Source organism: Halichoeres trimaculatus, unplaced genomic scaffold (genome assembly GCF_033239565.1).
Source record: "Halichoeres trimaculatus isolate MK-OKI-2021-1 unplaced genomic scaffold, fHalTri1.1 fHalTri1_scaffold_24, whole genome shotgun sequence".
Lineage (NCBI taxonomy): Eukaryota > Metazoa > Chordata > Actinopteri > Labriformes > Labridae > Halichoeres > Halichoeres trimaculatus.
The window spans coordinates 6865514-6892666 of record NW_027437202.1 but is presented as its reverse complement, the minus strand read 5'-3'; the positions used below and the strand labels follow the sequence as shown (position 1 = coordinate 6892666).

At 44.1% G+C, this 27153-nt stretch overlaps 2 protein-coding genes across 2 annotated transcripts; both read right to left on the bottom strand.

Annotated features, from left to right (window-relative positions):
• Window positions 1-1446: 1446 nt before the first annotated feature.
• chrm4a (cholinergic receptor, muscarinic 4a) lies at window positions 1447-10015 on the bottom strand. The gene is made up of 7 exons (XM_074664997.1): window positions 9545-10015; window positions 9302-9456; window positions 8107-8308; window positions 7948-8037; window positions 7579-7848; window positions 6167-6408; window positions 1447-1570 (listed from the first exon to the last, which is right to left on the bottom strand). Exons 1-7 carry the CDS (start codon window positions 10013-10015, stop codon window positions 1447-1449), a joined length of 1554 nt encoding a protein of 517 aa, XP_074521098.1.
• Window positions 9967-27138, bottom strand: gucy1b2 (guanylate cyclase 1, soluble, beta 2). Its single transcript, XM_074664996.1, has 17 exons — window positions 27109-27138; window positions 26002-26075; window positions 25837-25931; window positions 25082-25242; window positions 24735-25014; window positions 24556-24659; window positions 24374-24475; window positions 24209-24296; window positions 23773-23969; window positions 23578-23701; window positions 23362-23510; window positions 23146-23292; window positions 22926-23080; window positions 22388-22583; window positions 21939-22060; window positions 20784-20873; window positions 9967-10143 (listed from the first exon to the last, which is right to left on the bottom strand). The coding sequence occupies exons 1-17, from the start codon at window positions 27136-27138 to the stop codon at window positions 10119-10121; spliced, it is 2139 nt and encodes a 712-aa protein (XP_074521097.1). The 3' UTR covers window positions 9967-10118.
• Between the last annotated feature and the right edge of the window lie 15 nt (window positions 27139-27153).

Genomic DNA, 27153 nt, shown 5'->3' with positions numbered 1-27153 from the left:
AATGAAAACTGTTGGATTGGGAATCTTTAAAAACACCTCCCTCCACGTTAAGAGCTGATTTACTCTTGAAAAAGTGGCTCCACAACCTGCGTTTGATATTTCATCCTAAATTTACAGAATCTACAGAACATTTACAGAAACATGAATAAGACATTACGTGTGTGTTCCCTTCAGTCAGACCTTTATATTACAAGTTTCCAGCTCCCAGTATAAAACACTTGTTATCTCAAAGCAGGGAGAGTAATGAGTGAATCAGTTCCTCTGTTATCACTTCACTGATGCCATGAAGCTGAACTTTTGATACCGATACTGTGACAAAAATAAATACAATAGATCACGGTAAAGTACATGCTCTATACATCAGGAGGTAAATATACTCTGAAAGAACACAAGAACATGTCTCCTCTCTTTGGATTACTTCAGTACATGTGTTAAGCTCCGTATCTTGTGTGTATTTACAGTAACATGTTCACTATTGGATTATCATACATGGAGTAGGAAGTGTACATTTTTACAAACTGTTCAATCCATTAAACGATGAAAGGAAACCAAAGTTTTCAGCCAAATGAATGTTTCTCCAGGCTTCGGGTTGTTTCTCTAACTCCAATAATAAAACAGAAGAGGGATTCTGTTCGATCCTGATGCAACCCGTTCATCAAATTCTGTTTAATCAAGCGAAAATACATTCTGTGTGAAGTGGTCTGATCAGAGGATGAAATCTCTCGTCAGCTATCATCTGATCGGACTTGGCATTGATGTGGCTCTTCTGAAGCACCATCTGATCATCACAGACCGTGTCCACATCTCAGTTTCCCACATTGGCTCACACCAACAGGAGGGGTGATGGTCAGCTAAGCCCTGGGAACGGAGCATTTGTCTAATTCAGACTCTGATCTCAGTGTTGGAACATTTCACCAGAGTGAGTGAGTGAGAAGAATACGGCTACGGCTGCAGGAGTCAGGAGATAAAGCCCAGATCTTTGCACACACTGTTCATGACCCTTACTGTACAACTTTGATGATTCTCCATCAGCTGACTGAGACTGATCAAGGCTACAGCATTCAGGACCAAGGACAGAGACAGTGCTTTCTTCTCAGGCACTTCATCTCTAACATGAGCTGAGAAGCTGGAGAGTCATGCAGAACTCACGCCCGAGGACGCAGAGGAGGCAAAGACAAAGAGGGAAGAGAGCAGGATACATAAAACCTCAGAACCAGACTCACCAAGAGCTTCAATACAGCTGCTGTCTTAAAAATGGCACTAAGAGCAGGCTACCTGTGCAGTAACTTTAACCCAGCCTGGGTGCATGATGGGAAACCAATCAATGCAGTGCTTGCGAGTGCTCTTTGGAAGTGGGAGGCAATTTGTCCCATTGTGAAAGGTATTGAAGAAACCTCAATCACACTTGTTGGAGCTCCACTCATACGCCCACGTCCTCAGAGCACGTCATCCCCTCAGCGGGTCAGACTCTTCTCTGATCTGTCTCCACCTCACTCCTCTGCTCTCTTTCACCCTCTCCCCTGGGACTCCCAGCGGGGGAAACGCTGTCATGAAAGTCAAAACTCCTCCTCTGAGAACAATCCGAGTAACAGACAGAAATCAGAAGTATCCTCACAGGAACAGCTGTCGATATGACTTCGCCCCACAAACTCAAGAAGAGGCAGGGTTTAAGTCTTGACATCTTACATGTGCTCAAAGTTTTAAACTAAATTGCACAGTCTTTCCTCAAAGCATCGTGATGTTAAAGCCTAGCTGCGAGGCTGCGTGTGAAGTCACTCCTTTGGGCTTTATTTGGGCAGGTCTGTAGGAGTCTGGTGTCATGATTAAGGTGAGTCAGATGGATTTACTCTCTCATGAATATTGTGTCCAGTGAAGCCTTTAATTCTATCAGTATGTAAAGCAGTCAGGCAGTTTCCCTCAATCTGCACATTTCGTCAATTAAGTAACCAGCCGATGATCTCTCCTGTCAGTCAGTCACTCCCTGCAGACACTAATGGCTTTTTCACTTTACTCTGCACCCAGTCTATCTTTGAGCTTGAGTCCCTGCTGGTCTGTACTGGATCCAGACTTTTTTCTTTTGTTATCAAGAGGACACAAACAAAGAGCTTTTTCAGAGGAACTGTCACAAACTGAAGCTTCAAGGATTAAATATCGTGTTTTAAATTGGAAGCAAAACTTGAAGAAAAGTTAAAAACATGTCACACAAAAGAAACCGAGGTCACCCAGAGACTTAGGAATGATCGAAATCTCTTTTACACATCTTCAAACACAACAGAGGTTAAAGGTCATTGATTTTGAGTGTTACAAGTGGAGCTGCCATGCTGAAACATGAGCTTTACTTTTTAAAACGACTTCAGGAGACATGGTCTGAATCTGCTGCAATTTAAATGTAAGAGTTTTGAGACTAATTATCGGTTTAATTTTACTAAAACATGCTCCTGTATTATGTTTTATATTTCACAAAGAGAGAAACATATCAGGGGAAATAAAAACGGCAGAGTGAAAATGAGCTGAGGAGGAATAAAGTCATGAAAGGAGGAGATTGTGCCGAGTGAATTATTGGAGCTGTTTAAACGTTCCTGCTGAGCCTCCGCTGAGAACACACAGTGACAATAAAGGGAAATGTTTTCACTTCGCAAACCTCTCTTTGGAATTCATTTTCTACATGTTGTGACAGTCATGCAATTATAGTCCAAATTATAGTCATTTGTCAAAGTCATGCGGCGTTGTTCTCAAACTTTGAATTATGGGCTAATAAAAGGGAATGTGACTCCATAAAAACATCACTTTACTGACAGAAGAACAAACAAGAGCTCCTCACGCTCGTATGTTGATCAGGAAGTAATTCACCGCAGCCTTCGCAAACTACCCGCTGGTTAGTAAGACACAAAAATACTAACAAATCAGGATGGACCAAGTTTAAAGTCAATGCGGTAACACCAGGAAGCAGAGAATAGGAAAATATTGCGTAAAAATCCAACAATTCAAAACACCTTCAGACAAAACAACCAGATGATTAAAAACAGAGACTGAACTTAAAGACTGCATTAGTCAGGAACGAGTCTGTGGTGATCCCAGCTAAAAGTGTGACAGTATTTTTGTTCAACTCCAGTCAGTGACACTGAGTAAGCATTGCTAGACTTCAAAGAAGGATGACTCTGAACTAGGCCAAGCCAGACTTAAATCTGTTAATTACAGTAGCATGCATGTGCACAGTCACCAAGGACTTCCGCAGCCTGAGCCCCACATTTTAGTCACTGCTCTGTGCTCCCAGGCTGCAGGAAACTGACGTCACACTTTCCCTCTTTTCACCAGTAGGTGCTCGACTGAGTCTTGACGAGCTGCTGAGCCTCACTAAGCCGACACGGTGACATTATAAGCAGACAGGAACCCGGCCAGAGTCCTGCTGAGCCACAAGAGATATTTCAGCACTTTGGATGACTGGGAGACGTTCCACTTCTCAGACAATAAGAAATGGGTCAATATGAAAAATGATATTCCTCGTCATATACAAAAACAACAACAAGCAAAAACACTGTATCTGCTGTGTGGTTACAGAACCCAAAATCTGGTGACTGACTATGAAATATCAGACAGACAATCAAACATTTCCCCTCAATCTTCTGCTAATAAGATTCTTTATAGCCGTTCTGTCTAATTCTGTCTGGTTAAATCTCCAACTGGCACATTAGGGACGGGAGAACAGCACTAAATGAAGAATTCTCCTCCCACCGTGGCCGACTTTTCATCCTCCAGCTCATTATATCTTTTCCTTAATTCCCGCTTCTCTGTGCCTTCGACCCTCTCCGTCTGTAATTTCCTCCCATCCAGATGTTCTCCTCTGTCTCCCTTTCTACCTGTTCTCCTCCTCTGCCTCTAAATGCATGTTGTTTATGCTCTCAGTCATTAGGTTTTACAGCTGTAAAACAGGTGCAGACACAGGAAAAACAGAAACAGTGGGTGTTATTGGCAAAACTGTCTATGAGTTTAGAGTTGTTGAAATTCAAATGTGCAAGCATTTAAGAGCGGGTTTTAATGTAGACTCATTCACCTGTAACAGTATTTTTAGAGAGAGTAGTTAATGTGTTTCTTATTCTGTTTCTGTGTTCACTTTTAAATTTAGGCCTGGCATGTTTATGAAAAATTGAATTAAAGTAGTTTTGGATCAGGGCCATATTAAAATAACTTCTCTATAAGAGCTGAAGCCAAAGTTTTTATTTTAATGCTAACTTACTGTACTTTCTGTGCACTGTAATGTCAATGAGGCTCCATTTACAAGCTAAGAGCGCATTAAAACAGTCAGTTTACAGTATAATAAACAGTCAACAAGAGCACCTATGGATTTTGTAAACTGTGGGCCAAAGACGACCATTCGCTTAATTCCACAGCGATAGTTAAACCGTGGCTGCTAAAAACACAAACAGCTAACAGGGAGCTAACGATGATAACTTACAGTGCGGTACCGCCCCCTTCATTAGTCATGTTCGTTAACAGGTGTCCTCTTCGACGTTCGCAGTTGGTTTTCCTCATTTAGTCGTCTTTTCTCTCCCTCAGTTAAACAGAAAAAGTACCGCGTTGCTTTTTCTAACTTAATAAACTTATTTGTGTTAGCTTTGCCTCATTGAAAGTTGCTCAGACGCCGAATACACACTTTAAATTCCTAACGGTTAACGTGCAATTCAGTTCAACGAATAACGCTGCCTACGTTCGAGTGACGTCATCGCGCAAATGAAAAAAGTAAATTTTTAAAAATACAAACGACACAAATTGAAACCTTATTGTATTTCAATGTATTATAAAACAGTTTTATTCCATAAGTATTTATTATTTTAAAGTTGACAGCGTAAATTGTTGATTCCAGTCTTTTTAGGGGCGGGAAATGACGTTAATAGGCCCACGTGATACGTCCACGAACGCAAAACGTAAAGTTCAAGCATATTTTAAGCAGTATATAATCAATAATGCTGCGTTAAATATCAAAATTAAGTATTTTTTAATTCTTTAACGGACATTAATTGTGTTTTTTAAATAAGAAATCTTGTATTTTATTTTTATTTATAATCCGGTGCAGTGGAAGTCTCCCTTCACAGTTTAACATTAAAATAAAACGAAATATGATTTGATTGAATATAAAAGCAACTCTGCTACTTAAAGGTTATTCTCCAGCTGGCTGCAGGATCTCCCCAAAGGTCACAGTTTGTTTGATTTTCTCTGAAGCTGCACCGAGTTAACTTCCAAACACTTGATGTGCTCCCTATGAGGAGGCTTAAACAGCTGGATGCATCATAAATACATTATGGCATGTTTAATATAATGTATGATGTTTAAGTTATGATGGCTTGCTGTGACTGTGCTCTGTATTGTGGGCGCTCGTATTCAGAGACACAGAGGGAGTTTTAAAATAGAGTCATCCTTAAAGTCTCATGCATACTGAAGCTTTGATTTCTGGCATGGCTGGGGTGTTACAACAAAGTTTTAGGGATGGTTGAAGTTTCAGCTTCAGATGGAAAGGTTACTTAAAGTTTTTGCTCTGTGTGGAAAGGATGAGGGAATCTTCCCGCCCAATTCTGTCACTGCTTTATCGACCTCCATGTGCACTGTCACTTACCTCTAAAAAAATATTCCCCTTGTGCCCGCTGCCAGATTTGTGCAGATTTTGTGTTGGTCCAGTCTCAGTCAACCTTTGGAGAATCATTTAGGATGCTGCAGTATCATCCAGAGTATTAAAAGCAGTAATACATCCATTCATCCACTCTTTCATTCACCCATCAAACCAGACCACCTCTTTAGCTTTGCATGCTGCAGTGTATCACCCCATCAATCCATACCTCCATGTATCTGTTGTTTCTCCTCCCACTATGTGTACCACCACCAACTTCTGCTCTCATCAGTCCCATTTCATAACGTCTACATTTGACCCCTGCAGTCCGGTGAAGCCATATCTCCACTCAGTGTAGTGATGTTTCCTTTGGGTGGGTGAAGAATCACTGTTTTTTTCTGTGGGTCTATTTGTACAGACGGGCGTCCATCCCTGCAGGTTTCTTCTTCTAGCCTCGTCCATTTTTCTTCTCCAGCTCCCATCCCCTTCCTCTGTCCCCTGGTTTTTGCAGTGGTTCACCCCGTCCCCATACGTCCCACCCTCGGTCTTACTCTTCCTCCATCTCACCTGGTTCCTATGTTCTTATACTGGCACAGCAGCAGGTTCTTGAATGTCTTTTTGAAAGTGGCGTTACACAGTGCGTAACACGCTGGGTTGATGGTGGAGTTGACGTAACAGAGCCAGTAACCGATAGCCCACACTGTGTCCGGCACACAGGACTGGCAGAAGGTGGAAATCAGCACCATGACGTTGTACGGCGTCCATGTGATGATGAAGGCCAGCAGGATGGCGAAGATGGTCTTAGTCACCTGAGAGGAAGAGTGAAAGGAAGAAAAGAAAATCAAAGCTCTGATAATCTTCTTGTCTCCAGGAGGACTTGAATGGTAAAAATCAATCCACTGACTTCACGTCAAACAGATAAAACATGTTATTGTAGCAAACTGGAGCAGTGAGAGCAGGCTTGGTAAAAGAAAGCACCAAGTACTGCTCTCTCTGACGTCCTGATTATCTGGAGCACTCAGGGTGTCAGACCTGCGCGGCTTGATTGTCATGCTGATGCAGAAACACAAATCATACTGCTCTTACTCACACATCAGGTCAGGATTTATTCATTTTTTAAATCAGAAGCGGCTGTTACATCGCTCTCCCCAAAAACCACCAGACTCCCTGAACAAAAACAGTCATTTAACCTCACAGAAAACAAGAGTTCATGGCCCATTGTCGCCTCAATTGTTGTGTTTTGTTTGTTGCAAAATATTTTTTTTGGATCCAAACCAACCAATTAAAAATGTCCAAAAACACAAAAAACAACCAATCATGGCCGCAGTGGCACAGCAGCTCATGCTGTGCAGAGTAAAAATTACTGTTTTGCCAAAGGACTTTGGTGGATTTGTTGAGAATAATGCAAAATTCATACTCTCTAATGAAGGCTTGTTTTTAAAGACACATTCCTGAATATTCTGTGCGCTAAACCCTTCAAACCTCCCATTTCCTCCCTCGCTGCTGTTGTTTTGAATGTCAAGTCCGACTTGTTGTGATTTTGAAGAGTGATGGACCCAAATTAGACTCATGTCTGTCATTTTTATAAGCTCGGAGGAACGTTTCCAAATACCATCTGTCACTCTGAACGATAATTAAGTGAAGTGACTGCAGCACAAAAGCCACTCATCTCTGAAAACCAGCTGCTGCACACAATTCACACGCTGCTGGAACGGAGTAATCCCACCTGCACACCAGCAACATATGCCGCCATAGAAAAACAGTCACTTAATCCACACACAAATATGATTATTAACGTTTAAATATGGAGGAAAACTCAGGATAAGTCATCATCATTCAAGAAAACATGCTTTTGTGTTCTCCCACAGCCAAACAAACAGCCTTTTATTTCATGTCATGCACATCCGCCCATCAGCAGCCTGTGTATTGTTGAGCCTCGTGTGTGTGTGTTTGTGTGTGTGCAGTGTTACATAACATACTTTCTTCTCTCTGGCAGCCATCTGTCTTTTCCTCTTCACTTGACTCCTGGCGATGCTCGCAAACTTCCTCGCCACCGTCCGAGGGCGGCTGATGGGGATGGAGTGTCTCTCAGCGCCATCTACAGGTGGGACGATCTCGATGGCTGTGATGCACTCGTCTCCAGAGTGCTTGGTGACGATCTTTATCTTGGACCACCTCGAGCCCGGGCCCATCTTTGCGTCAGCGGGGCTGGAGGTTGCTGTGGGGTCTGGGTTTGGGTTTATCGCAGCCTGAGACAAACGGAAACAGATTCAGAGTTAATACATAAATCTGAATTCAAAAGAAAAAGTTGTCAGGGTGATTGCGAAATGAAGTGCGGGATGGCTAACCTCAGATATGACCGCATTGTTGGGGTTCTCCTTCGGTTCTGTCGGAGCGATAAAAGCTGTGGACGAATCGTTGGAGCTCTCCTTCTCCTCCTGGAAAGATCATAAACTTGTGTCAAACTGCAGATCAGATACAGCTTCATCCTCTGTGGGATTCACTACCTGAGTGAGTCCAGGACTAGGCTGAGCTGGGGCCTGGTTCTGCTCCGGTTTGGGTTCCTCCACTCGGCCGTTCTTCACAGCATCCAGCGCGGTTGTGGTGGAGTCCAGGCTGAGTTTGGGGGTGGAGCGAGGACTGGCCTGGGGACTGGTCTCGTTGTTGTTGTTCTGCTTCAGGAGGTGACTCTTTAACAAACTGGGAGTCCTGAGGAAACATAACGGACCTGGATCTTTATTCAAATCTTACAGTGAGCGAGTAAAACTCTTTTAATCCACGTAGTCCAGTCTTCTGCTGGGATCAGGTGTTATCTTCACAAAACAAAACTGGATTACCTGATTTAATCTGGTTTTAATCCTTCGTCTGTTTTGAACAACCTGCTCTTAAAATGTGATCCAATCTGATAGCTCTAATCTGATTTCTTCCCTCTGATGATTGTTAACAGCTGCTCGATTTGGCTGGAGAAAAACATCCTTCCTCTTTTGGTAAAGCTGTGAAACACGTCACAGTTTGAGCTCCTTTGCTCTGAAACCGTCTCCCTCCATAGTCCTCTTCAATTATTGACAACTTTTAATCAAATTTTAACACTTTGTCCTCTTATTTTTAGCTCTGCCAAATATCTCATCATGATTTGTGGAGCTCAGCTTTAACACACTCTCAGTTCCCTCCTATTGATGCACTCAGCGTCTATGAAACCCTCCTCATGCTCATATCATAGGAGTTAATCGTGCATCAAAATGTGTGCATGCATAATTTATGCTAATAGCCTGCTGACACGTTTCGGATGCCACTTTGAGATTTAGCGACCCATTTGTGCGTTCAGTTTGGAAAAACAGAAGCTAATCTAGCGATAAGTCGAGCCTTTTCATGTCTGAGACAGTGACTGACCAATAAAGAACAATAACTGGAGAAAATCCACAGACAAATCAGATTTTCTTGAGGATTTGCGATTTCATTATGACTCTGTCCTTTCTGGTGAAATGGACAGCAGGGACAGGGAACACGCTGTAAAGAGCTTTAAGGAAGTTTAATATTTTCTCCTGTCGTGAAACTGGGTCATCTCTTAATCCCTCATAACGAACCAAACTCAGCTCAGTGCGACGGTTTCTCTCTGTCAGGATGTTTCTCTTGGAATATTTTAGAGGAAAATGAGAAGAGACATGAAAACAAAAACAAAACATCGTCACATATGAGTCTTACTTGATTCCTTTCTTTTCCTTCTTCTCTGGTTTATGTTTGGACACTCTGCTCCTGGAGGCCAGGGAGATGTGGATGTACAGGACAGTCATTATGATGACAGGAAGGTAGAAGGCTGCGATGGCCGTCCCGAAAGTCACCGCGGGGTTAGAGAGGAACTGAGGAACAGAGAGTCTTACATCAGTAATATACGCCTTTTTAAAGGTTTTGGTTTCTTCAATAAGGTTGATTTATTCCTCACTGTACCTGAATGTAACACTCTCCAGGGGGCACTGTTCTCTCCCCAACGATGAACTGCCAGAACAGGATGGCTGGCGCCCACAGGATGAAGGACAGGATCCACGCCGCTGCGATCATCAAACCTGCCATCTTCGTCGTCCTCCTCGTTGGGTAGGTTAGCGGTTTGGTGACGCAGAAATACCGATCAAAGCTGATGATCAGTAAATTCATCACCGAGGCGTTTGAGACCACGTAATCTAACGCTAACCACAGGTCGCAGACCACAGGGCCGAGCGGCCAGTACCCCACGATGATGTAGACGGTGTACAGGTTCATGCTGAAAACACCGATGATCAAATCCGCGCATGCTAACGAAAACAGGAAGTAGTTGTTGACAGTCTGGAGGTGGCGGTTCACTTTGATCGACAGCATGACCAAAATGTTTCCTGTCACAGTCACAAAGCTCAGGGATCCCGTAACCAAGGCGATGAAGAACATCTCCAGAGCCTTGTACGGACTTCCTGCACCGGCTCCATCGCCCACCGCTGAGCAGGACGTGGAGTCGTTGGTGGAGGTGTTACAGGAAGTGTTGGAGAACAGGTCAGCTGATTGGTTGACTGATGACCCTGAGGGAAGAGAGAAACAGTCAGACGCAGGAACTCTGAAGCTAAACTCAGGACAAAACTTTCATCAGATCAGGATCAGTTTTAAACTCACTAAACGTCAGAGAGTATCAGTGAACTTTATCTCTTAACTGTCTGAAAAGGTCTCTAAGATCTCCACTAAGTTTTCTCAGGTAAAGGTCAAGACTGCTCTACCCTGATGATGCCTTTCTCTGTCTTTAAAAACAGAAACTTTATCCCCCTGTTGTCCACACAACAATGAGAAAGCACCGTCTTCCACCTGTAGGATCTGAGTCCTCAGAGGGTTCCCCATGAGGCGCAGGCGTGTCGATGTGTGTATGATTGACAGCGGCGGGCAGGCTGAGGGAACCAGAGACAAAGCAAACAAGCTGGAGGTGGACAGGCGCTTGTTAGCAGCCTGGTTGGAGGGTTTGGATCGCAGCAGCTGTTTAGTGGAGTCATAAATCAGAACAAGGACACTTTGAGAGAAATTCAATGTTATTTTCTTCAGGTTTTGAAAATAAACGCAGCTCTAAAGAAAGAAATAGCTGTTGTATCCTTTATGTCTCTTTACTTTGATGTCATGTCTTCAAACATCTCCGTGCCATCTCAGGGTTATATAAGAAGAAAAGTTCTGCTCCAGATTCGATGGTTTATCTATTTAAAGAGGAGTGATGTTCCACTAATGCAATAAAGCATCTCTGGCTGAAATTGAATCCTCAAACCTTCCTCATACAGAGCGTTAATCAAACATATTGGTGTGTGAGTTTATTCCTGGCTCCACTTCAAAGCTTTATGCATATTCTAAAATTAATGCATCCCCTCCAACCAATCTGTGCAGCGAGTCCCATTCAGGCCACGGTTTAAATATACAGCTTATTGTTTCTTTCCACAACGTGCTGAGTCAACACAGTTCCTCTGCTGATACTCAGACTCATTTAGAGAGACACTGGCCGCCTCTGATAACACTCGCTGAAAAACAGGAAGAAACAAACAGAAGAAGAAGAAGGGGAGTGTGGGGAATATGGGCGCTTCTGATTGAAAACTGGTGAAACTGTTCAGCCAATATCATCATAGAGTGAAGTTTTGGTTTGAAATAAAGTTTGCAGCAATGATAGGAGAGCGGAAACGTTTTTACGAGAGCTGGTTGCTTTATGCCTCATATTTTTTATGATAGGAAATAAAATTACAGAGGAAAGGCTTCCCTTGTGGTGGTTTTTCCAAAAAACACCAATAACTGAATTTCTGATGTTATGGCTTTTACTCTACAGAAGCAGACCTTTTGCTCAAAGCTGGAGCAGATCGTTGCATAATTTAATTTTGCATCAAATAAAACTATTACGGCCAGAGCAATCGTTCTTTTTGCACCAGAAAGCAGAGGCTTTCAGGTTGATGTCGGATGCTCTGACAGAGGGAGAAAGCTGAGTGTTTCCTGTTTGTTCCTTTCTCCTTCAAATTATAGCTCATGTTAAAACTACTAACCAGAGAGAGGTCAAAGGTCGTGGATGAGGAGTCTGGAGGAAGACAGATGGGAGACCAGGGAGGGCGTTCACACCTGACACCACAGAGCATCTTTAAACTTCTCTTCACCGTAAATACAGCAAGTCTGACAGCTCTTTGAAACCAGACTGGATGTCTCGTTTCTCAGCCCAAAAATGCAAATGTGGCGTCTCATCATCATCATCATACTTCCTCCTCATGTCACAGCACCTCCTCCTGACAGAAAAATGTCTGAAGCAGACAGAAACGTTCAGTTCCTTATCTGAAATGTGTGCTCACATGCTCCAATGAACACAAACATGTATGTTCTCAATTCTCTACATGAGAGCCGCGCATGCAGTATCACATCCACATTTTATTATATGTAGAGTGGTGAAGGAGCTGTCCACTATACGGACATAAACATGTGGTTCAAACACACACACAGCTCCCCTGGTGTTCATTCGACCGTATGGAAAGGGAGGTTGTTTAAACATGTATGTAATGTATGTGTAGAGACTGAATCATGGATGTGGATTCTGCTTCTGCTCTGTGCCAATGATACACGCAGAGAGATGGATTTAAATGTTTCATTTCAGTCAACAGAAGACGAAGTAATTCAAAGATTTCATTCATTGTTTCAGGGATTTAAAGGAAGGTGTGCAAACTGTAAACACCATCATGTGTTTGTGAGTCTCAGCTTCACTGTTAACTGCAAAAAAGTTGAGTTTTCCTGCTGCACGTCGTTCATTTCCAACACTTTTCTGGGTCTTTCCAAAAATAAAAAGGCTAAAAAAAGACTCTTTCTGGAGGACACACCCCTGCAAACACTCAGGGATCGTCTTTGATCTTTCTATGAAATATACAACAGAGGCAGATGAGACGCACATTACGGCGGGTTTCATCACCATCAGTTCAGATACACACCGAAAACAAGACGGAGCTGCACACTGCTGCAACATTTATACGTCTCTAACAAGGCCGCACACTCCAACAAAGAACACACACACACACACACACACACACACACTGCTGAAATATTCATCCCACACAGACTTTAGGTTTAATTATACAGCCGCGCTCATTCACATGTTTCTGTCTTAATTGACAGAGAATCAGTGGAGAAACCTGCGTTTGCTCTGAATAATGCAGCGTGGCATGCTCTCACAGTGACTGTTTGAAAACAGGGACTGAAGAGGAGTGTGTTTAAAGAATCCTGTAAAAATGCTGACATGGTTCAGATTCTTGGACATCCTGCAGAAAAAGAAAACACAACTAGATTTTACTGTAATTTTTTGGCAATTAGAGGCAGATAATCCTATTTCTAATCTTTAATTTCTAGTCTTTAATTTCACAGCTCCAGCTGCACCTTGTATCCTCTGTTTCTTTCTCATTATAATTATTATTATTTTGTTTTTATTTAAATATTTCCATATATATTTTTAATTAATATCTTTATTTTATTTTATTTTATTTTATTTTTATTGTTTTTCTCTATATATTTTTTTGCATATTTGTATATCTTAACTTTTTCTATATTCTATCTTCATTTAAATTATTTTCTAGTTAAGTGTTAGCAGCAAAACCACCAAGACAAATCCCTTAAGTTAGTGGACTTTTTTCTGTAAATCTCATCTTGTGCATCCTTCCCATGGAGAATAATCTGTATTCTCCCTGGTTTACGTCCCTGATATAAAACATTTTGATTTTATCTCCCCCCCAGAGGAAGCGTCAGGTGACCCCTCTCTGTTACCTCCACGCTTAAAGCTAAATATCTGTGATACAATTTTTACATAACGGCTTTAAAAAGGAAGAAATCCAAAACGGCCCTTAGGGGAAGGAAGCAGGTCTTGCAGTTTTGCAGCAAACAAGCCCCGGTGGGGCTGCTTCTGGAAGAACAGACTGGAGCTGAGCCACATTAAACCCACAGGTCGTGCTGCCTGCAGCAGCATCCTAATGATCGGCCTGTTGTTGGTTTCTGGGTGGAAACCTTATTATAAACACATTATTTCTCCATAAAACCAACAAAATGAACATTAAGTTATCATTTCACACACTATAAAAATATAAGTGCACTGTGCAAGGCATTAAAGTGGCTTTTAAAGGGCTTAATTTGGCTGAAATGTTGCGACAGAGTCAGACGATCAACGCACACAAATATGTGACCTTCAAGCAAACACTGGGATTATTCAAAGCTGCAGAAAAACACAATTAAAAAGACGCGATGCTGCAGAGTGCACGGCAAACACTTGCTCCAGAAAAACAAATCCACCATAACATGATTTCAAGAGGAGGTTTGAATTAGTCTGCACCGCCAGGGGGTTGATTTGGGACCTGGAGACGATTGTGAAGAGGAAAAAAAAGTGTAACTGACACTTTTGAGGGGGTCTGTGGAGGATGCAAAGCAATAAAAATGATTCAAAGTGACTTCATTTTCAGATTTACAACAAGAGAATTGGAAACTTGTTGTATTTAAGAGGCCACATGTTTTCTTTGCTACTTCTGTTTGCAGTTTGTGTCCTCCTTAGGAAGTCCTTGGCTGTTTGACATCCATAATCCCAAAAAGTGCAACAACTGCAAGACACTGCAGGGATCTCTGGGGAGCTGGTGCGATATCACACAAAGGTTTCAAGGTTTAAGTCCAGTAATTTTTGGTCACTTTATCCCCAAAAGAGCCAATTTAATCCAAAGCAGAGAGGAAGGAAGACTGCGAACAGGCAAATATATAAAAGTGAGACTATTTCCAGATCACTTCTCAAGTCCTCACAGGGTTTTTAAAAGAGATACAGAAGCACTTCTCCCGTCACCTTTAATGAAAGCAGCGACCTCAGAACTGCTGCCCTGCAGACGCCCACTGCTTCACAAGAGTCAGGACAGGTCAAGTGTGGAGGACGGACGGTTTAATGTAACTTTAGCTCGATCTGGATCCGTTTAGACGCCTCTGTAAGGACTCTCTGTGAAGAATCACACACAGGTGTCTCAATAAAGAGGAAAAAATCAGACGCATTCATCAGAGCCAGGTCAGAAGATGGCGTCTCTGCCCTCCACTGAAATTTCAAACACTTTCTGCATGTGTGTGTTTTCTTCTGTGTGTGTGTGTGTGTGTTAAAGGGAGAGACACAGATAGGAGCGAGCACATCACAGCGTTGCAAATCCATACTTCACAGTGCAGAGCCAGCAGCACTGTGTGTGTGCACACAGAGAGAGGGTGTGTGTGTGTGTGTGTGTTTGCAGCAGCATTAGTTATTCTATTTGACACTTTCACTGTAATGGAGCTGCTCTGCCATTCTAACATCGCTCTGTCTCTGCTGCTTCACACACACGCCCTAATGTCTGCTTTCTCTGCTTTCTGGGTCCAGATCCATTAGAGGGCATCAGACCAGATTTGGGGAGTTCACTTTAAAGCACACACACACACAGAATCCCTCCGAGCGATGGTTTCTCTCCAAAGCTGCATCTCTGAACACTGTTTTGACTACAGTTTATCACAGGCTTCACCTCAGGGTCTGCTGGAGGACGAAACAAAGCCTCTCTTTGACACTTCGTCCAACAAACTGACCAAAAAACCAACACACACTCATATCTGGGAGCAGGAACAGAGAATCAGCTGTTTATCAAAGCTGGAAATAAATGAAAGATCCACCTGCACCTGGACGGAGCAGGAAATCAAGAGTGTGTCCTTCTTTCTTCATCTGCATGTTTAGTTTCCAGCCTAAGAAATCAATCTAATGTCTGCGTTTATTGACCTGATGTGTCTGTTTTTCCATCTTGGATTGAATCAGGATTGATCCACTCCACCTGCCATCACAGCAGGAACCCAAAAGATGGAGGAATTACTCGATTTCAAGAGTTTTCTCTAATTCAGACTCCTCCAAAGTCTCATTCTTTCCTCCAAAACACCACTCTGTGTTTATCAGCCGTCATGTCAAAGCAAAGAGCTGTCATGTGACATCACAGACTATCAAATGACGGCCTTTATCGCAGCAGGATGGCGCCGTCAACAATCAAACAATCAGGTCTGGAGCATCAAATATGAGAGCGATTCAGCAGCCCTCAGTGTACCTGCTCATGTGAACCACTTGACATTCCTTCACAGCATCTCAGCTTCCTGCTGAACCGGTTTGTTTACGAGCAACAAGCTCCAGAGACAAAGACATGGACCATCAACAAGGATCGATATCAGCAGCTGGGATTTGATCATCGTACGACTGGTTTTTTAAATCTGGAGAAGCCTCCCAGCGTGCTTCCTGCAGACCTCCTCTCCACCGTTTCAGATCAATGACAGCTCCTGCACGGAAAACTTGGCTCGCAAGATCGTGTACTCATAAATCGGTGCTGACACACACACGCAGAGAAGATCACACACTCACACACACGCATGCATGAGGATGCTGGAGCTGTGTGTGAGCCAGAGAGGCTCAGTTCTTCTTCTGCTGCCAGGGTTCCTATCACCGCTTTTGTTCCTGCTCAACCTGCCTGCCTGCGTCTGATGACCTTTAGCTGCTTCTGGGATGCAGTCTGCTTTGTGTCCCTCATCGCCTCCACTACCAGGTTCTCTGAGGGCTGGTGGTTGATAATGGAGGATGGGATTGCGAGTTAAACACCTCAAACAACAAGGTCATCAAGGTCAGAGTGAAGATGTGTCGTCGTTTTGTGCAGGTGGATCTGAGCAGCATCAGTCTGTTGTTAAACCTTCTATTAGATCCAGTACGCACACTTGTTTTTTAATTCATGATGTGCAAAGAATTAATAAAATATCAGCCGTGTTAGCACAATCAGCTCTCACACTACAGACTCTTCCTCCTAAGCTTTGGCATCGACACTCGTCTGCATCTGAAACCCAACGAAATCCCCTCTCCCCCTCTTTTCTCTCCATCTTTACATCCCGCTCTGATGCCAGCTCACTGGGACGCGCCAGCAGCAACATCTGGGCCTAACACACACACTCACACACACAAACACACACAGTAAATGCAACAAGGCAACTGTGGTATCCTCAGAAAGTAGGACATTACAAGAGGGGACGGAGAGGCGACAGAAAGTGCTGCATTGATGCAAATGACTCTGTCGCCGTAATAATAAAAGATAATCTTCTCAACACAGCCTAAATAAAAACACTCTGGGTTCAACTGCTGGGGAAAAAACAGGAGGAGAGCTTCTGGAGAGCTGGAGAAGCGTCCCCGTCTGCATGGAGCCAAGAAACACTTAAAATATCAAAGCTTTGTCTGTAATTATCATCCATCCGGCTGCAGACTGATAACAGTGATCCGTATCACGGCACAGCCTCGTCACAGCTGCCTTACTGCCGGAGTGTTGAACAATGAGGATGTTCTGCTGCTGACCGCCCTGTAACACCGCTGAGAGGCACAACCTCAGGGAGGAGGAAGGAAAACAAACTCCTGGTCCCCTTTGGCCTGTTCTCACTGCAGGGGCAGGGGAAGAAGGGGGACGGGGGAGGATGGGGGAAAACTGCAACTTAAGAACGATTTAGGAGGTTTGGAGGAAGAGTTGGGCCGTTTTCCAAGCGGCTAAAAGAAAAGACATGACATGCATTCTTTTATCTACACACACATTCACACTGACGCGTGCCAACTCATTGAGAACACTTCCACACACACTGTCGCCTCCTGATATGCAAAAAAACACACGTTTCCCTTCTTACAGCATTTGCATGTCATCATGAATACACCCCCATTCTAAAACTCTTTATCCACTCCAGCGTGCACACACAGAAACAAACCCGCCTCCCTCCACAGGAATCTGCTCTCTGCAGGAGCGTGGATGTAAATAGGATAGAATTAGGGAAAGAGGAGGAAGAGAGGATGCACGGGAGACGAGGAGAGGACCAGAAGAGCCGCTGATGAAGGGGAGGAGACGGGGGAGGAATCAGAGAGAGCAGAGAAGAAGGGGAAGTTACATCAACCCCCTGATGTTTTCTGTCGAACTGCCAATCATGTCATCTTACAGCTTTGTCCTTCCGCCGGAAAAAAAGCAAAATGGCCTTTAATGACAACTAAGTGTTAACTCAATCATCCAATTCTGTGGAGTAAATCCAATCTGTAAAAGTCGTCTCGGGAAGCAGGACAGCCCTGCCAAACGTGGACAAAAGACAGACCGAGGCCGGACGCTGAGTCCATGTATAGGCGAACGAGCCCATGGCCCAGGGCAGCACTTAAGAGCGCCAAATGTGGGCCACCTATTCACGAATGAAACGCCCAGCTGCAGGCTACGTATGTACACATTCTATAAGAACATTACAAAAAAAGAGGATGAGGGATAAGCCAGTCATGAAGCCCTCCTGCTGGGGAAACTTCTCTGCACACGTCTGTTAAAATAAGAATCCTTCTGTTTGTTTGAGTCACAACACCCCACAGTTAGTTTTCAGGTTGCTGTGGGAGCAACCTGTCAATCACAGGTAGCCCCGCCCTAAATCGTTAACTGCTTCCTGGTTTGTGTGACTGAATGGGACGAGAACATCACACAGAGTAAAACTCAAAATTAGAGAGTGAGACCGTAAACTCATTAGGAAAATGATTAAAGAGGGGATAAATCTTTTAAATCCAGTCATTTAGAGCTGCCCTCTGCTGGATGTTAGTAAAACTGAGCGTTTAAAGCTCCTCCACATCCACTTCTTCCCTACAGCACATCTTTGATCCTGACTGTGACACAATCAATTCAGCAGCCAATCAATACGACCCCTGACAAACTTTGACCTGCAGGTGACTCGGAGGTGGACCTGGCGTTGTTTCCCGCTCTGAGGCAGATTTCAGCTTTGCACACAGCTCATAAACCCACTCTATATTTCTGTACATCGTCTGGATCACATCTCTTTTATGCTCCATGAAAAGACGCCACAAAGAGAAGAAAAGAGCAAGATGAAGACGCAGAAGAGGAGGAGTTTTATTCTGCCTTTTTAATCTCTGACTCGTCTTTTCCGTTCCTTTTTTGTTATCTCCTCCTTCAGCACCTCCTGTCGCCCTGAGTCTCTTTCTTTCTCCTCATCCTCCTCTTTTATCCATCCCCTGCCCCGAGCCAAAGGCTGCTGCTGCTGCTGCTGCTCTTATTGCTTGGTTTCTTTATGCAGAACGTACACATCCACTGGGAGACATAAAGCAAACTCTGATGTTTTTCAATTTGATGATGATAATTGAGCTTTCAGATGTGAAAACAGGGCTGGCCTGATGATTTGAAAACACTTTGTGAGACAATTAAGAGCCAAATGATTCTGAAGATACAGTTTTCATTAATATTTATGTTTTTAAAGCAGCTTTTATTTAATACTTAACTCATTACAACACCTCCTCACTCCTTCAGCCTCTCAGTGCAGACTGATGATTAAATTGTGCTCATTGTTTAAATTCATTTATATTTTATAGATCTCTTTTTGATGTTGATATTCATATCTAATTTTATTTTTTAAGCTTTAACTTAACCAAACAGCTTTATGTTGCCTTGTAATGAATTAAATGCTGCATTAAATAGATTTTTTCTTAATTTAAAGAGAGATACACAGCTGTGAAATAATTCCAACACACATCCATCACCAGCTTACGATATTTACATACCAGTGTTTGTGCTTTTTCACCAGAAAACCACCGCGTCATTGCGCTTTTACGCGTATTTCACCCCTCACGTCGCATTTCTCTATGTATTAATTACGCATCATTTTATAGAACTCTTAACTTGCACACATGCCGATTCACGTCCCTGTTTGGACTCACCGTTGAAGTTCCAGAGGGGCTGCAGCCCCCCGGCTCCGTTACTGTCGTTACTCATGTTGCATGGCGGAGGACTCCTCTCCTTGGTTTCCTCTCTTTCTCCACTTTCCTCCTCCAAGTTTCCTCCCAGCTGTCGCTCCAAAAATCCCTCCTGTCGTCCGTTTTTTAATAAAAAAAATCTTTATCCCTTCTTTTCCCCCCTTTCACCCTCTTCTGTAACCGTTGCGCCGTGCGCCACAGGATCAGAGTTTACTCCTTCTCTGGACTGTCTGTTTCAACGTTTCCCTTTCTGTGTCGTATCAATGAGATGTCACGTGGTCTAAAAAAGCAACATAAAAATTGTAAATACATGAACCAGAGCCGATGAGTCCCCCAGTTATCACCGATTCTCCCGTTAATGTGGGTCTATCCGCTCAGCGCAGAGCGCACAGCGCGTGGTTCCTCCGGAGCGCGCGTTCATTCAGCGCGCGCAAGAGAGACAGAGCGAGACAGAGAGAGGGAGTTGTGATGTCATTTTCCTTCTTAGCCAATCCTTAAAAGCTAACTCTGAGTCTTTTCCCTTCTTAGGGTTTATTTCTCCTCAGTGTCTTTGAATCTCAAGCTCACATTAATCTTCAATTTTAAGTTTGTTTCCCTTTGGTGTTGTTTGCAGTGACACCTGTGGCTGGAATCTGTAGTGTTTCTCCAGGATAAAGACTCTGTTTCAGCCACTGTGACTCTTCCTGCATTTGTTTTGGAAGAAACACGACTTTTCTTTGTTTCTTCGGCTCTTTAAAGAACATCAAAACAACTTTTTGACTCCTACCTTTAAGGATAATTAAAATAAAAGGTGTAGAAGTGATTTTTCAAAGACACAAAGATAATTTCCTCTTCCTGCAGAACACACAACCTTCCTTGCTTGGATTTATTTCCATCCTTTTCCGCAGATACAGAACATAGACTCCTGTGCTCTGCTCGTGTCACTTCAAAGCTGAGTGTTAATTAATCCAATTAGGTTAGGAGGGAGGGGAGGAGGGTGAGGAGCAAAAGAGAGGAGGCTTTCACATCAGTTTATATCATAAATACTCGACGATAATCAACACAGCAGCAGCAGCAGCAGCACATGAAGCGAGACGCAGGCATTAAAATATTAAAGCCAAAGCACTCCACCTGAGCTCAGGTAAACAAGCAGAGCGATGCTCCAGCGCTGTGTGTAGTAGAGGTATGAGGCGTGTGTGGGTTTGCTTTGTGACACGTTGAGGATAGAAAGAGCACAGAGGGTGTTTTTGGTGAGTAACCCTGGGAGTAAAAATAACTTTGTTTACAAGGAAACGTTACATGACTCCTAGGTATTTTTACACCTGAGGTTATGAAGATGCTGGATGTTTGGGGAGATCTTCATGAGATCTTCACGAGACTTTCTGAAATGATGAGGTCATCGTGTGACGTGGGAACAAACTTACTTACTTGCTGAGGCAGCAGACGTTGGGCGCAATCTGTGCGCTGACAGGCTGTGGCGATGATGATTGAGAGGGAGCTGCCAGCTCGTTGGCGTGGCTGCAAAATGAAGAAGAGCAGAAAATTAAAAAACTAGGAGAGGAACACGAAGAAGCAATGTGGAAAAACAAGCTCGGATTAAAAGTATTAATGAAACAAGTGTTTCCTCCTGGTTTGTTTTATTCTGTTTGGATTTTAACTCAGCGTTCACGATATGAAAAGAAGAATCAAAGCGTTGACTTGTGTTGTGAGATAAAGGAGTCATAATGTGAGTGTTTGAGCCGACAACCTTACATAAGAAACTCTCTGCTCTGCTCACCTCACCCCTGACACACACACACACACGCACGCACACACACAGGGAAGAGAATGTGTCATTATGGACTGAAGTGGGCTGATTTTGGCTCGGCCATTATCTTCTTACACAACCCACTACAGTGAAGAGAGTCTGTGTGTGTGTGTGTGTGTGTGTGTGTTCATATTACTCATGTGCTTATGTGCCATTTGAAGTCATTTCTAAAATTGCACACTAATAAAGCAGCGTGCTCTCTCCATCAGGCCTCTGCCCTCTCTTTGTCAGCAGCTTTATTGTGGAGAGTCCGAGTCTGAAACACAAAACTGATGCAATGATGCGACCACACACACACACACACACACACACACACAGCTCTCTTTCTTACTGCCTCGTAGTCTCTTTAACCGAGCATCAAAATGAAACTAATCTGCAACAAATCGAAGCTCAACACTGTTTGTAGTTCAGTCAAACCACCAACAGTGGGCGCTGTGACCTCACAGATGTATGAACTGGGCTTTAAAAGCGACAAAAAGCTGCAGTGGACGTTATTTTGATTCAGAAATGAAGAAACTGATGATGCTGACATGGAGATGTTGGGGTGTGTGATTTCTGAAGATGGGGCAAATATGTTTCCTAAGAGAGGGTGATCATGTGCTGGTTCTTTATTGAAGAGACATGAAACAGAAGCAGAGAGATGAAACCGACGGAGCAGGTGCAGTCACACTCTACGCTAAAGTCTAACCTAGCTTTAACCTTTATTTGTAACTTCTTTAACATGAAATGATCAGATTATCTTTGTGTTGGTGTGGCTTGCTCAGAGTAACACACACAGTTTGCTGCTGAAGCCGTCTTCAGGTGCAGGGCAGGCGACGTCCGTCTGATAAGGAGGGGTGATGTCCCAGGAGTACAGGTCGGGTCCCTCTGAGGGTTTGTTGCTCTCCTCTGTGTCAGGCTCTGAATTACAGACAAAGAAAGTTAAAAAAACATCCACTTCTATTTCACAATTCATATTTTTATTTCCTTTGTTTTCATTGTTATCTTTATTGTGTCAGAGTCCAGAGTTATTACTGCAGAAGGCGACAAAAACAAGAGGATATAAACCGCTGTGATTCATCCTCATGTCAGTGGTAAATAAAAGAAAAGGTCAAGATGAAAACAGAGTCGCAGAATTAGTAGTCTGAGCGTTAAATCGCTTCATATTCACTCATGAGGCGGATTAAACTGCTGTCTGCCTTGTTAGTGCTCCCCCTTGTGTCCATTTAACCGCTCTGCACTCTACCTCCGACAATTCACCTTCGTGTCCCTGTCGGCTGAGATGCTCCTCTCTGTACAGACAGGCAACACCATCCTTTCCCATGATGCTCTCTTCTGACAGCTGCAGGTTCCTCATCAGGAAGTAGGTGGTCATCTGGCCTTTCCCTTTCACCTCAATCTGTCCGCGCTCCTTTAAGTCAAAGCCTGCATCCTGTAGCTCCCTGAGGAGGGGAAACAGATAGACGTCTGAATGAGTCTGCAGAGGAATAAATGATGCATCATGTTCAGATTCTGCATTTATTCATTCTGTCTGTTGCCGGGATCATCGGTTATCAGCGTCTTCTTTGCACACATTGTTTGTTCTTTTAACCGCAGAGCACAAAGAGAGACTGAACCTCAGGAAAATAACACGATCTCATTAAAGCCAGACGGCTGAAGCCTCAAATTATCTTCACAAAAATATACAAAAGAAAAATCAATGCAGCAGCAGATTAAGAGCTCTGCAGGAGAAAATCACTGTTTCAGTCAGAGGAGTTCAGGAGAGTGATGCAGCAGCTTCTCACCTGTGTGTGGAGGAGCTCAGGTGGATGTGATCAGGCAGCCCGTGACTCTCCATCCTGGAAGCGGTGTTAACAGTGTCTCCAAACAGACAGTAACGAGGCATCTTCTCCCCGACGACTCCTGCCAACACGGGCCCCGTGTGCAGCCCGACACGGATCTGCAACACAGTGACAGTCAGAGCGTCCAGGATGTGAGTGAGGACACCTGAACTCTCATTCTCACCTGTATGGGCTGTCCCGTCACAGGGTTGGTGACCTCTCTGGCTGCGATCCTCATCCCCAAAGCGAAGTTGGCCACTCTGTGAGCGTGAGTCTGCGTGGGGACGGGGACGCCTCCCACCACCATGTACGCATCACCGATCGTCTCCACCTGTAGGACACAGAAGGAGGACAGGTGAGGAGGAAACAAGCAAACCAAAACACGAGAATCTCCTCTCACCTTGTAGATGTCATGGATGTTGGTGAGTCGGTCGAACTTGGAGTACATGGAGTTCAGCATGTGGACGATGTGGATCGGCTCGCAGGCGGCGCAGATGTTAGTGAAGGTGACGACATCGCTGAAGAGAATGGTGCACACCTCAAACTCCCCTAGAGGACGTAAACACTGTGATCAACCACATACAGATGGCGTGCAAAGAAACAGACACACACATACCTGCTTCCACGCTCTTCCCGTCTTTCAGCTCGTTGGCGATGTGTCGCGGCAGCATGGCGTACAGCAGAGTCTCCGTCTTCTCCTTCTCGGCCTCCAGATGCCTGGACAGAATCCTCAGCTCCTCCTTCAGACATACACAGTGAGTCCTAATCATCAGGTTGGTTGTAGTTTTGTAAATGATGTCATCTCTCCTACTTTCTTCCTCTCGAGCTGGTTGGTGAGCTCCATCTCTGCCAGACGCTGCTGGTTGAGCAGGACCAGGTCTCTGGTGACGTCGTGCTGAGCCAGGTCTGCCAGGTGGAGACCCACGTCCTGGAGCTCCTGGAGGCTCCGCAGCTTTGGAGAGCAGAGGTACAGCATGCAGCCCAGAGACTCCATCCACACCATCTGACCTGAAGGTGGACACAGGTTACAGCAGACAGGTGTGTTTTTAAAACCAGCAGAGGCATTAATCAGAATCAGAATCAAGTTTTATTGCTAAATTAAATTAAATTAGAGTAAAATAAAATAAAATAAAATAAAATAAAATAAAATAAAATTAAATAAGATTAAATTAAATTAAATTAAATTAAATTAAATAAATTTAAAAAAATAGGAATATTTACAGAAAAATGAACAAATCCTGACCCACCTCTCAGTTTGAGCACGGTGTGTTTGTGGCTCTTCAACACAAATTGACTGTTGATGAACTTCCGGATGCTCTCGATGGTAAAAGTCACCTGCAACATGTTAAAAAAAAAGCTCTTTGATGCTTTTTTTAAAGACTCTTTAACAGTTTACAGACTCGTGTTTTTACCTGCGGGTGGATCAGGGTGAAATACCCGTCCAGTTTTGCATCTCTGGCCTGAAGACCTGGGATAAACTTCTGGATGTTGACACCTGTGTGCCTCACCTTGAGCTGAGCGAGGAGCAGAAACAGGAAGATGTAGAGACAGTGGATGACGTGAACATGCAGTACATGAAGGAACAGAGACTTACGTGTTGATCAAACACGATGTGAAACGGAAAAGCGTCGCAGAAAGCTTTCTCCTCCATGCACAGTGTCCTTGGGTAGCACGGACTGAAGGAGTGCTGCAGACCTCCTGCAACTTACACCAACACAAATCAAACACAAGCCACACAGGGAGGAGTTTTAAAGGGTTGGTGAGTGTGTTTACCATCAGCTGTTGTTTCTGTGCTGGAGTCTGATCGACTCAAACACAAAGAATCGCTCGTCTGGTTCACCAGAAACACAACGTGCTCCTTCTTCCCTGTGCGCTCGTCCTCCTCTGATTGGCTGAGGATCTCCATTGTCACTTTGGTGTTGAAGAACTCTCTTCCTACTGCCTCCATGATACCCGGCACAATGTGGTACAGGCCTTTCCTGTCAGAGTAGTAGTGAAGGAGCATCTCCCCGCCGTGCGTCATCTCCACTCGGAAAGACGGAGCGTTCATCTCCTTCGTATGAAGACGTGTGTTAGAAAGAGTTACTACAATCACAGAAAAACTGACAGATGTGACAAACCTGATAGGACAGAGCCAGGTAGCTGTGCAGAGCGTCCAGGTTCCCGATGAACTCCGCCAGGTTTCCTCCCAGAGTCCTCAGCATGGTGTCGTAGCCGGCGTGTTTGCAGAAGCTGAAGAAATGCTCTCCAAAAAGCTTCAGGAAGACGTCAGCTGAGACGTCTGGAAGATGGAGACAGAAGAGGAAGTTGCTCAATACCTCTGTAAAAACACCACCCAGGTGTAAAAACAGCACACTCCTCCTCCTGTACTACACCAGCTGTAATTTCTCAGTCCAGCCTCCCTCTTTGCTCTTGTTTGTTTACTTCAGCTTTGGCAAATATTCAATTACACCCCGCTCCCTAAAGCTCGCAGAGAGTCGATAATCAGCCCTTCGGGAAGCTCTGCGCACCCTGTCGACTTGCCCTGAATAAACAATCCTTGTTATGTTTTATACATCTGCACCCAGGGGCCACCGCTTCATGATCTATAGATGTGTGCGCCAACTATGATGTATGTTCAGAACATGTTTGAGTAAATAATTAACATGTTGTTTACAAAGCTTTTTATAGCTCCTGCCGTGTGAACCACTCAACCTTTACGCACTCATCACACGATGGTGACACTGTGTGAATGTAAGGGAACTAAATTTGTTGATTCATTACAAGAGAATTAAACCACAGCAAAATCCACCACCACCACCTGAGACCCAGCTATCTCATAATTAATCACCCAGACTGGCGTGAACCTCGCTGGGAGGCGAGACAGAGATCTCACCGAGCAGCGAACAGGCCTCCTGCACCAGGCTGACGGTCAGGACGTCGTCGTACACCGTGTACGTCATGAAGGTGTCCTGGACTCCAGGCAGAGAGCTGAGCACAAACATTTCATTTATATCATCTGCAGCATCATTCTCCACCTTTTTCGATCAAGAGCACACACCTCAGTTTGTCCCAGGTGTCCTGTCCGAACTTCTCCATCACCAGAGACTGGAGGCAGCTGTTGATAAAGCCGTACTGCGGAGCAACAAATTAAAGCAGGGTTCAGCTTTTGGCTTGCACCAAACTGCTGAAGCTGAGAGTTTGAGCTGATAAGGAGATGTTTGATTTGTTTTTGGATGAATGATTAAACTAAATCTCCTCAGAATCAAAATGTGAAGCTTGACTCACCATGTCTGCGTTGGGCGGTATCTCTGATTCTTCTCTAACGTCTCTAATATTTAAAGCCTTAACACTACCCTCCCTCTCTCCTCCTTATCTGATCTCAGATTTCTTTAGGGAGTCTCATCCCCACCTTGACTCACACCTCTGTCCCTGACCCTAACACCTGACAGCTGAGGGAGAGGCAGAGGAACACACATCAGAGACATCCTGACAGGGTAACGTGGGGTCAAAAACTGCTGAAAACAAACGCCTGAGTCACCTGTACGTATAAAAAAACTCATTTTCAGGCTGTTTATTGTTTCCTACGCTTGTTATCCTGCATTTGATGTCACACAATTTCACTAAAGTAATGGAAACTTTCAATCCCAGCTTGTGTTATTTCCTTTTGATGCTCAGCTGCACAATATTTTCATTTTTATTGGTGACTCCTTCCATCAGCGCAGAGCGTAAATGAGGAGTAAAGTACCTGCCGAGGCCGCGCTTCACTGCTCAGCTGGATCCAGCACATCTGGCTGTGTTTGCAAAGAGGAGGACGGGGATGCAGCTGCAACAGTGACTCCTGCTGGTTGGTTTGAGTGCTTGGAGGAAAGAGCTCTGTGACTACTTCTCTTTTCTGATCCTTTCCGTAATTTTGTGGAGCTTTTTGTCTCATGGATTATGTGCAAATGTGCAAGTAGAAGGATAATGTTGCGATCATGTTGGGAGCATCAAAATCCTCCCCTTAACCAGTATCTACTCAGAGTGGACCTTATGGGAGCTCCAGCTCCTAAGGGAGACCAGGAACCAGGGCGGCCTTGCTTCTGGCACTTCCTGTCCCGTGTGAGGAGATACACCAAGCTACCAGAGGTGAAACATCGCCGACTGGAGGTCATCTATTGGAGCTCACCTGTACACAAAGGCAGAACTGCAGCACCATCCTGTACTCTACACA